Source organism: Dromaius novaehollandiae, chromosome 29 (assembly GCF_036370855.1).
Source record: "Dromaius novaehollandiae isolate bDroNov1 chromosome 29, bDroNov1.hap1, whole genome shotgun sequence".
Lineage (NCBI taxonomy): Eukaryota > Metazoa > Chordata > Aves > Casuariiformes > Dromaiidae > Dromaius > Dromaius novaehollandiae.
In genome coordinates, this window is record NC_088126.1 from 1,472,730 (window position 1) to 1,483,766 (window position 11,037).

At 70.2% G+C, this 11,037-nt stretch overlaps 1 protein-coding gene across 1 annotated transcript; it reads right to left on the reverse strand.

Moving 5' to 3' along the window:
* Window positions 1-726: 726 nt before the first annotated feature.
* INSRR (insulin receptor related receptor) lies at window positions 727-10,672 on the reverse strand. Its single transcript, XM_026112868.2, has 22 exons — window positions 10,468-10,672; window positions 8,404-8,955; window positions 7,073-7,385; window positions 6,857-6,999; window positions 6,447-6,591; window positions 6,139-6,353; window positions 5,910-6,036; window positions 5,456-5,694; window positions 5,212-5,379; window positions 4,848-5,043; window positions 4,693-4,734; window positions 4,262-4,551; window positions 3,961-4,097; window positions 3,631-3,796; window positions 3,174-3,282; window positions 2,934-3,004; window positions 2,414-2,643; window positions 2,198-2,308; window positions 1,895-2,054; window positions 1,664-1,793; window positions 1,441-1,575; window positions 727-1,284 (listed from the first exon to the last, which is right to left on the reverse strand). Exons 1-22 carry the CDS (start codon window positions 10,556-10,558, stop codon window positions 1,014-1,016), a joined length of 4,041 nt encoding a protein of 1,346 aa, XP_025968653.1. The 5' UTR covers window positions 10,559-10,672; the 3' UTR covers window positions 727-1,013.
* Between the last annotated feature and the right edge of the window lie 365 nt (window positions 10,673-11,037).

The following is an 11,037-nucleotide window of genomic DNA, read 5'->3' on the forward strand; positions in this document are numbered from 1 at the left end:
GCCTGCAGGCGACGAGGACACGGGGCTCCGGGGTGCTGCCGGGCCGGATCCAGCCCCCGCGCCCTCGGGGGGGGCTCACACGGGTGCTGAGTTTGGTGCGTTCTCAGCCTGGGCTCTGGCGGGCGGGTCGGCTCCTCGCAGCCGTGAGCCCGGGAGCGAGCCAGGCTCCTGCCGCTGCGAGCTGGACCGTCCCCACGGGGGGCAGATGTGGGGCAGCGTGTGCACAAAGCGTCGGGGCCGGTGGCGGGGGGGGTCCCCAGGCCCAGCCCCACGGTGCCCCCCACAAACCAGAGCACCGCCGAGCTTCGTCCCGCTTTATTCGCGCTCGTCCCACGGCCGCGGGGAAGACAGCGAAGCCCCTTTCGGGGACCTGGGCGCTGGTCCCAGCACCGGGGACCTGGCGGTCGCTCGGGGAGGCCCCAGGCATCTCCCGCTGCCGGGGCCGCCCCCTGCCTCAGTTTCCCCATCTGTAAAATGGGGTTGATGCTACTGACCTGGTTCGCAGACGGGCTGGGGGGTGCCGGGGCAGAGGCAGGGGGGCAGAGGGCAGCGGGGGGGGGACAGCCCTGACCCCCAAACCCCACTCCTCACCCCGCAGACCCCCATCTCCCCACCCACCGCCAGCCTTCAAAGAAAAAAAAGGAAAGAAACCCCCCCCCGGGAAGCGCCCGGCCCCCCCCACCGTTCAGAGGACGGCACCCCGCTCTCTCCCCTGGCTCAGGGCACCCAGTTTTATTTCTACGGGAAGGTCGGCGCCTCCGGGAGCCCGGCCGGGCACGGACACGCGACCGCCCGGGGCATCTTTTCTTCGCCCCCCCTTTCCCACGCCCTGGGTTTGCCTGCGCCGGGGCTGCTGCAGCGCGTGCAGCTCCTAGCGCGCGGCCCCGCTCGCCGCCCGCGACCCCCCCTTCCCTTCCCCGCAATAAATAACACGAACGGCCCCCGCGGGGGCCTGTGGGACGGGGGCAGAAGTCCGGAGCGGGCTGGAGGAGACGCCGAGCGCCGGGCGGGGGTCAGAGGCCGGGCGCCCCGTTGGGGAGCCAGCCGCGGCCGCGGTCCTGGCGGGCGGGCGGCGGGGAGGCGGGCGGCTCGTGCTCCTCGGGGAGCGGGTCCGTCTCGGCGTCGGAGGGCTCGCCCGAGCCGCGCCGCCGGTTCCGGGGGCTGTAGAAGAAGGAGAGGGAGCGGAAAGCGGGCGCCATGTGGTCCTTGATGCGCTCCAGCAGCTGGACGAAGGAGGGGCGCTGGCGCGGGTTCTGCTGCCAGCACAGGCACATCAGCTCGTGGCTGCGGGAGAGAGGGCGCCCGCTTGGGTCTGGGGGGGCCCCGGCGCCACCAGGCCGCCCCGCGTCCCTCCCCACGGCACCGCTCTGCCGCGGGCCCCCTGCCAGACCAGAAGCCAGGGTGACGGGTGCCGGGGCCGGCGCGGCGCTCCCCACTCACAGTCGGTTGGGGCAGTTCTCGGGCCTCTCCAGGACCCCGTTGTCCATGACGAAGCGCAGGACCTGCTCGTTGGACATGCCCTGGTAGGGCTGCTCGGCCAGCGTGGCGATCTCCCACAGCACCACCCCGAAGGACCTGCCGGCAGGCACCGCCGGTCAGCCCGGGGCCCCCCCTGCAGCCCCCGCTCACCCCCCGCTCGCCCCCCGCTCGCCCCAGCACCCACCAGACGTCCGAGTGCGTGTTGAAGATCCCGTCCTTCAGGGCCTCGGGGGACATCCAGCGCACGGGGAGCAGCCCCTTGCCGCCTTTGCGGTAATAATCCGTCTCGTAGATGTCCCGGGTCATGCCGAAATCTGGAGGAGGAGGAGGAGGAGGAGGAGGAGGAGGAGGAGGCGGAGGCGTGAGCCCCAGGAGGTGCAGGGGGCCGGGGCCGTGCCCACCCAGCGCCACCCACCTCCGATCTTGACGGTGAAGTCCTCGGACACCATGCAGTTGCGGGCAGCGAGGTCCCGGTGCACGAACTTGTTGGCGTGGAGGTAGGCCATGCCGTCGGCGATCTCGCCCGCCATCTGGATCATGTCCTCGAGCGCCGGCGGGGGCAGCCCGGGGTTGTTCTGCACCGAGCGCAGAGAAACAGAGGGACGGGGCTGGGCTCACGTGGTGCCCGGACCCCCAAAAACAGGGCTCGAGGGCATCCGGGGTGAGCAATGGACAATCCGCGTCCCCCTGGGGCCCTGCTCCCGCGCCAGCCCCTCACCTCGGCGTCAGGCCTGAGCGAGCGCAGGTAGCTCTTCAAGTCCCCACGCGTCATCAGCTCCATGATGACCAAGGCCGGCTGGCCCTGGGACACGACGCCGAGGAGCCGGACCTGGGCAGGGGTGAGGACGGGTCAGCGGCTGCAGACCCCCCCTGCGCTGCAGACCCCCCCCTGCACCGTCCTCCCTCCCTCCCCGCGTCCCGGCCGCCCACCTACCACGTGGTGGCACTTGAAGGCCTTCATGACGGAGGCCTCGTTGAGGAACTCGATGCGCTCCCGCATGGTGGCCAGCTCGTTGACCGTCTTCAGGGCCACCTTGGTCTCCTGGCCCTCGGCCTCGATGTCCTGCGCCAGCCCCTCGTACACCATCCCGAAGGAGCCCTGCCCCAGCTCCCGGATCACCGTGATCTTCTCCCGCGACACCTCCCACTCGTCGGGGATGTACACTGCGGGGCGAGGGGGGGACCACCCTGTCACCGTCACCGTCACCATGGGCATGGCCCCCCCAGGGCTTGGGGGTCCCACCTGGGCGAGCCCCTCACGCTGCCTGCAGAGGGGCGCAGAGCTTTGAGGGCAAAGCGTGGGGACGCCAGGACCATCCGGCAAGGACCAGCTCAGGGACCAGCTCCCACTGGGCACCTCGAGGACCCTCCCTGTCTCCTGCCTCAGTTTCCCCCCCTGCAAGGGTCCCGCAGGGAACCCCTCCGGGGAGGCACCTCTGCCCGTCTCTACGTACTGTCCGAGGCGCTGAAGTATTCGGGGTTGACGGAGGCGTAGAGGGTCCCGCTGGGGTAGCCGTCGTTGCTCCTGCGAGGGATGGCCATCGCTCAGGGGCTGCTCCTGCCCCGGCCCGGGAGGGGCACAGATGGACCGGGGTGCGACGCCACCTCCCACAGCCCTTCCCCGGCCTCAGCGCCGGCCGCGGGGGCCGCCGGGGCTGCGACCAAGCCCGGGGGCTGCGGACGGGGGTTGCTACCTCTTCTTGTTGTAGAAGAAGACGAAGACGGCGAGGCAGGAGATGAGCACCATGAGGACCACGGGCGTGACGGTGAGCAGGACGTAGAGGCTGCCGGACTCCTCCTCGGCTGCCGGGGACACGCGCCGTGGGCGAGGGATGGGTCTAGCGCCCAGCAGACCCTGCACCCCGGCATGGCCGGACACCCCGCCCCATGGCCACCCAGGGCTGGGCTCTTGGCACCCCAAGGTGCCTCCTGCCCCACAGGCCCTGGACATCCCCCGGTCCCACAGCTCCCCAGTCCAGCAGCATCACCTGATCCTCCAGGGCCCTCGTCCAGCTGCCTCCCCCAATTCCCTGCTGCCTCCATCCAGCATCCCCGCCCCCCCAGCTGCCCGGCCCAGCAGCCCCTCCGATTCCCTGCCCCACAGCCCGGGGACCCCGCTGACGCCGCGTCCCCCCGCCGCCTGCCCCGTACCTGGCCCCAGGATGTAAAACTTGATGAGCCCCGTCCACGAGCCGTTGCCGGCCAGCGAGGTGGCCCGCACCTTGGCGGAGTAGTTGCCCGGCTGGAGCAGGGCCAGGTGGACGCCGCCGTACTTGGAGTAGCGGTGGCGGGAGACGCAGACGACGGTGGTGACCTCCTGGGGAGGGTGAGGAAGCAGTGGCATTTCCCCCCCCCGCAAGCCCGGGCTCGGCTGGACAAGCCTCCGGTCCCTGCCCCATAACCAGAACCTGGGGACCAGGAGCGGGGTGCCCGGCTGACCAGCCGCATGGACCGACCCGGAGATGCTGGTGGGGTCCTCACCTCGGTCTCACGGCTGTACTTGATCTCGTACTTGAGGATGAGCCCGTTGGGGTTCCTGGGCTCCTTCCAGCGCAGCAGGACGCTGTTCTTGCTGGCCGGCTCCCACGTGACGTTGCCGGGAATGTTATCAGCTTGCACTAGAGAAGGGCACGGTGGGATGAGCTTCCAGATCCAGTGCTAAACCCTTTCCCAAAGGAACCAGCACCCAAGAGCACCCCGGGCGTCGGCGAGGGGCCAGGCCCTGGTGTGGTCTCAGGGCAAAGAGGAGGCTGGGTCTGCCCCCCGCCCGCCCGGCACCTACGTTCGGGCATGGTCCTGGCGAAGACGAAGGTGGCAGCGCTGCAGCCCACGGTGTGGGCGGCGTGGTTGCAGGCGTGGATGTCGATGCGGTACTCGGTGAAGTGCCGCAGCTGGGACAGCACCGTCCGGTCGCGCACCACCTTGTCCTCGAAGATCTGGAAGTCGGGCTTGGGCTCGCTGCTGGCGTGGATCGGGGCCGGCGCGTGCCCCGGCGGCTCCACCGACGAGGTGTCCGCCGGGGCCTGGCCGGTGCTGGTCACTGCCAGGACGTCGCGGCGCCGCTTCGGGGCCCTGCAGGGCAGGGAGGCAGGGCTGGGACGCGGGGAGGCAGGACGCCTAGGCTCCCTCCCCAAATGGAGCAAGGCGGGAGACCCCCCCATTGCTTTTGCAGGTGGCTCAGTGAGCTCAGCCTGCAGCCTGGCCCTTGCTCACCTCTGCGGGTTCTTGTTCACCGATGTCACCTTCCACGGTGGCCTGAGACAGCGAGAAAGCAGTTAAAGGATCTGCCAGGAGCACCGCAGGGCAGGCCCACGCCGCGGTGAACCCTTCCCCTGGCCCCAGCCTGGGGGACACCCCGGGGACACCACCTGGGGATGATGATGGAGTTGTGGAGGAAGTTCTCAAACTTCTTCTGGAAGGACTCGGCTTCGCCCTCCATGCGGAGCTGCCCGTCGGCGGGGCGGCAGGGGCAGCAGCCCTCCTCGGCGTCCTGCTCCACCTCGGGGCCGGCCCCGTCCTCGGCGCTGAAGCGGGTGTCCGCGCTGCTCGTCGGCAGCTTCAGGCCTGCGGGAGCAGCCGGGCAGGGCTGGCAACGCCGTCCCCGGCGTCCCCATCCCGGCAGGAGGGACCCAGGAGTCCTGCCCTGGCATCCCCATCCCCTGGCATCCCCATCCCCTGGCTTGGGGGCACCTGCCCGTCCTGCCCCGTCCCTGTCCCCGTCCCCGCCGTCACCTTTGTGGCAGTAGTCGTTGACGTAGAGCTCCATGTCCTCGGCCAGCTGCTGCCACAGCACCAGGTAGTAGGTGATGTTGCCGTTGCGCTGCGTGGGCGGCTTCCAGCGCACCACGATGTGCGAGGAGGAGTTGGACATGGAGATGACATCCCGGGGCACTGTCGGGGCTGGGCGGACACGAGGACATTAGCCCAGACCCCACCCATCCCTCCCACGGCCCCCTCTTCCCGGCAGGGCCCTTACCCGCCGGCATGGTGCGGATGTAGACCACCTCGCTCTGCGCCCCGTAGTTGCGCCCTTCCTCGGCCGTGGTGAGGGTGATGGCGCGGACGAAGATGGCGTATTGGGTCCAGGGCCGGAGGTTGAGCAGGGCCACCCCGGGCTCCTGCTCGGTGCTGAGGGGCAGCTCCACGTCCACCACGTTCCAGCTGTGGGCCCCGCAGGCGTCCTGCCCCACGTACTCCGACACGTTCTGGAAGGGCCTGGCCCCGGGCATCAAGGACCACGCGGTGGCCCCGGCCCTCCTCCCCGCGGGAACCCAGCCCCAGGGAGGCCACCGGGATCCACCAGCCCCGGGAGAGCCGCAGCCAGCTCCGTGGGGACGCTCCGGGCTGGGGGCTGCCGGCAAGGGGTTGCACCCGCCACCCCGCGCTCGAGGCAAGGGGGACAAGTGAGCAGGGGGCAGGGGACCACTTACGACTCCTTGTAGTAGACGATGAAGCTGAGCAGGTCCCGGTACTCGGGGGGCCGGTAGCGCTCCCACTTGAGGAAGATGCGGTCGGACTCGGTGATGTTGGAGATGAAGCGGAGGGTCTGGGTCTTGCCTGCGGAGGGGCGCGGGGCTCGGGCCGGGGGTCGTGGTGCCTCTCCGCAGCCCCAGGGCCGGGTGCCCACCACAGAGCCCTCCATCCCGGCCCCGCACTCACAGGACGCCCGGTCCCCGTTGGTGCGGGGGTTGATCTCGGCCTTGTTCTGCCGCCCCTTGGTGCCCGTGACCTCCTCCATGCGGTAGATCTCGGCCAGGCACAGCTTGGGGTTGAAGGCGAAGTACATCTTGCCCACGGGGATGGAGAGGACGTGGTGGCTCCAGTCCCAGAGCTGCTGCAGGTTCTGGTTGTCCAGGACGTACAGGGTGTAATTCCTGGAGGAGGAGATGCACGTGGACATGGTGGGCAGGGATGCCCCCAAAGCCATGTCCCACTCTTGCACCCAGGACTGGTCCATCTGTCCTCACCCGTCCACCATGGAGTCACCGCGGATCAGCTTGAGGTTCTTGAAGAAGGACAAGGAGACGAGGGCGAAAGAGTGCTTGATCTTCAGGAAGCCCGTGATGGTCTCGATGAGGCCCAGGCTGCTCTGCAGCTCCGAGGCCAGGTTATCTGGGGACACCCAAGGCATTGAGCTCGGTGCGGGGAGCGGTGCTGGCCTTCGCATCACCCCCGGCTCACCTGGCAGCACGCGGGACCCCAAGGAGGAGAGCCCAGCACCCGGCAATACCCACCCATTAACCCACCCACTGGTGCCACCAGTGCCGCCTGCAATGGGAGACGCCCCCCTCTCGCCCCATCGCTGGTCCCCGGAGCACCAGGGCGAGCAGGGCTTGCACGGAGGGCTTTGCACGAGGACGAGGGCGCTGGCACTCACAGCCCCGGCGGATGTTCACGATGAGGTTGCCTTCGACGAGGGTGCAGCCCGCCAGCTGCTGCGCCGCCCGGGTCGAGTCGATGGTCTTGGTGCCCACCTTGCACTCCTTGGGGCACAGCCCCTCGCACTTGTGGCAGAAGATGCTGCGGGCGGGAGGGACGTGAGCGGGGCGCGGGGTCCCCTCCGCCGCCGGCGTGCGGCACCCGGCGCTCCCACCTGCTCTCGTTCCTGGTGTATCCCGAGGGGCACTCGGAGAGGCACTGCCGCTGGTGGATGACGAACTTGGAGGCGTCGCGGGGGTTCTCGGAGACCTTGCGGAGGCTGGCGCAGTACTCGGCCGTGACGCAGCGCCAGCCCTCGTACTCGTAGGTGCGGGCCGGGCAGGAGGGCAGGCAGTGCCCGTTGAAGTGGAAGTGGCGGCAGGCGACGCAGGCCCGGCTGTCGCGGGGCCGCCCGCAGCCCCCCAGGCACTCCGCGTGGCAGCACTCGCCCGACGCCGTGCACGCCGAGCCGGCGCCGCAGGGGCACACTGCGGGGAGACGCGGCACGCCGCGGCGCTGGCCAAAAGGGGCTTTTCCCGGAGAAAAGGAGCTCAAGCGACCGCCTGGCCCTGGCTTGCAGGGGCCCCTCGTGCAGGGGGCTGCCCATCCGCTACGGGGTGGAAGCAACGCGTCTGGGCTGGGCACGGGGTGAGGAGGAGGAGGGAAGGGCTGGGGCAGGAGGGGGGTTTCTGGCACCCTCCTGCCACGGGGGGCAAGGAAAGAAGGATGAAAGGATGGATGGATGGATGGATGGATGGATGGATGGATGGATGGATGGCCAGATGGGCAGATGAACAGGTAGATGAACAGGTGGATGGACAGACAGCAGAATGGGTGGGTGGATGGAGGGATGGACATCAGGATGGATGGGTGGATGGATGGGTGGATGCGTAGCAGGACAGACGGGTGGGTAGATGGAGGGATGGATGCCAGGATGGGTGGATGGATGGATGGATGGATAGCAGGATGGATGAGTAGATGCACAGCAGCATGGATGGCAGGACAGGTGGCCAGATGGGTGGCCGAAGGGGCGGATGGACGGAGAGCTGGACGGATGGGTGGGTGGGGGGTGAGGGCTGCTGAGGCCCATCCCCTGCGGAGCCCCAGCTCCCGGCGGAGCAGCGGGAGCCGCACGGTGCAGCCGGTGCTGGGGCAGTGGCCGAGGTTACAGCCCTGATAAGGATCTGTGTTTATAGTATATATTTCATTACCAGGCCTCCTGTTTACAGCAAACGAGCCCGGGAGGGGCCTGTATTTACCTCGCGCTGGGAAAACACGGCAGCCGGGAGCTGGCCTCTCCCCCGGCCGATGATACAGCACGGATCCGATTACCCCCGCCGCGGCACCCTCCCGGCGCAGGGCAGGGCCAGCGGGACGGCCGCGTGCCAGGCCACCCCTGGGCCCAGCCACCCTCCCGGTCACCCCCCGGCCAGGGCGTTGCAAAGCTGGTGGCTCGTTTCGGCGTTCCCAGCGATGCAGCGGCGCCGGGCGACTGCCGGTACCCACCTTTCTGGCAGTAGCTGGAGGTCCAGCAGCGGTAATCGAGCTGCCCGTTGACGCTGGTCTGCACGCAGGGCTTCTCCACGTCCAGGATGCCCGGGCAGACGTCGGCGCACTCCTCCACCAGCTTGTTGCCCACGATGTAGTTGTTGTCGACGGCGTCGGGCAGCAGCAGCCCCCAGTCGATGGTGGAGATGTGGCAGAGCTCCTGGTTGCGCTCGATGCGCACGGAGCCGCGCAGCACGTGCGTCAGGCTGTGCAGCCCGATGTCCCGCAGGTGCGGCATCTCGAAGATCACCAGGGCGTAGTTGAAGAAGAGGCTGGTGCCGCGGATGACGGAGAGGTTGGGGAAGAGGTCGCGGAGGCTCTCCAGCCCGTAGACGCGGAAGAGCAGCAGGTACTCGGTGATCATGAGGAGGCGCGGGAAGCTGAGCCCGCGGAAGTCCTCGGCGCCCGTGGTGAACATGAGCAGGATCTGCAGGTTGCCCTCAATGATGGAGCAGTTTTCCAGCTTCTGGAGCTGGGAGACGTCGTTGCGGATGTCCATGCTGCCGCAGACTGCGGGGGGAGAGGGCCGGCGTGGGCAGGGGGCACGGCCGCCCCCGGGGACCCCCGCGACGCAGCTGCGGCCAAACCCGCGGGGGGGTTTAGCATCCTCGCCCTCGCTGTCAGATTTGGCTGAAATTGCTTTGACCGCTCGGCGGAGACGCGAGCGGCCCTGACAGCTAGCCGACACGCGCCTCGGCTCTCGGGGGCACGAGACGTCCGCGAGCGGTGCGAGCCCGGCGCGAGCCGTGACGCTAACGAGCCCTGGCTGCCGGCAGCCGCGGTCCCCGGGAACGGCGCGATTTCCCACCCCGGGGCTGTTGCAGGGAGCCGGCGTGGCGGAGGGGACGCGGGGCCAAGAGCCCCCCGTTCGCAGCTCCCCACGGGAAGGCGAGGAGCCGGGCGAGCCAGCGGCGTCCCCGCAGCCGCATCCCCTCCGCGCCCAGCGCCTGAAACCTGACGCCGAGTTGTCGCGGGCAGAAGCGCGGCGGTACCGGCCAGGGATTTACTGTAAACACCGGGAACAAACACGGCCGGCTCGGCCCGAACCCTAAACACCGCGGGAGCCGGCGCGGGGCTCGGGGCTGCCGGGGCTCTGCCCGGCTCCGTGCGCGCGGGTTTCCCACCCCGGTGCCGGGGCGATGCCGGCAAATGCGCCGGCTGCCGACCCCGCTGCGAGGGGACCGGGCGAGGGACGGCCAGCACCAGGCGCCTCCTGCCCCGTCGTCCCCCCTTGCCGTGTCCCCGGGATGCTCGACGGGGGCACGGGGACCTTCTCCGGGCTCCCAAGGGACCAGCTATGGGTCCAGCCCCACCTGGCCGTGGGCAGCCCCGGGGTGACAGCCCAGCTCTGCCACCGCGTCCCCCTGCGACCTCGGCAAAGCCACTGCCACCCCTCCGAGATACAGGACCTGTCCTGTCCCCAGTCCCTCGTGGGGGGCAGAGGGGGGACTCGGGGTCCCCCAGACCCTGGTGGGGGGCAGAGGGGGCACCCGGGGCGCTCCGGACCCTCGTGGGGGCAGAGATGGGGGGAGGAGGGTGCCCGGAGCAGCTCTCGGCACAGCCGCTCGCTCGGACGCTCCGTCCTCCCGCAGCACCGTCCGCCCCTCCCATTCCCATTCCCGCACCCGCGGTGGTACTGGTGGGGAAACTGAGGCACGGGGAGCAGGGGGGGCACCCGCAAAGGCAGCGCCAAGCCCAGGCGCCCCGGCCCCCCCGGCCAAGAGGGAAGCAGGGACGTGCCGACCTCAGCTGCCAGCTCCCACCGGGGCTTTTCCGCCCGGCCCCGGCCCTGGTCCTCCCCGGGGATCTTCCCCCCTCGCCCCAAAGCGGCCCCGGACATGGCGGGGGGCTGCAGCGGAGACGGGAGAGAGGGAAACTGAGGCAGGGAGCGAAAGAAGAGCCAAAGCGATGCAGGGAGCACGCGAGCAAGCCCCGAAGCCCCCGGGCACGGAGCCGGCTTCCCCAGGGCCGGATCCACGGCTGTCCCATCCCGGACCCCCCCTCACCCCCCCGGACACTTACTTTCGGACGTGGCCCGCGCCGGGGGCAGCGGGAGGGGGCCGAGGAGCAGCAGGGCCACCCCGAGCCGCAGCACCGCCGCCTTCGCCCCCATGGCCGACACCGGCTCCGGGGGCGGCGGGTCCCGTGGCTGCTGCGCGGAGGCGCCGGTGCAGCCCCGGACGCCTGGGCCCGGCCCACGGCACTCCCTGCCCGGCCCCGCGGCCCTCGCCGGGCCCGCGGCCCCTTCGCTTCTGTTTTCGGCTGCCGCACACAAAATATTTAGCCTGACAACTGTGCGGGGCCGGGCCAGGGCCGCCTGGTTCTTGTTTGGGAAATAGAGAGGGGAGAAGGGAGAGGAGGAGAGCGGGGCGGCCCCGGGCGGGAAGGGGGGGGTTTGGCCCACCGCCACCTCCCCATGCCTCAGTTTCCCCAGGCGGGGCAGAGGGACGGTCCCTGGAGCTCTTGCAGCCTCCTGGGCCAGCGAGGGGAAGGCCCCCCCCCCGGGCCCCCCCCTGCTCTGCAGAGCCTGGAAAAGCAGCAGCCCGGGGAGGGGGCGAGCCGGGACCCCCCGTACGGGGTGAAGCTGGATGC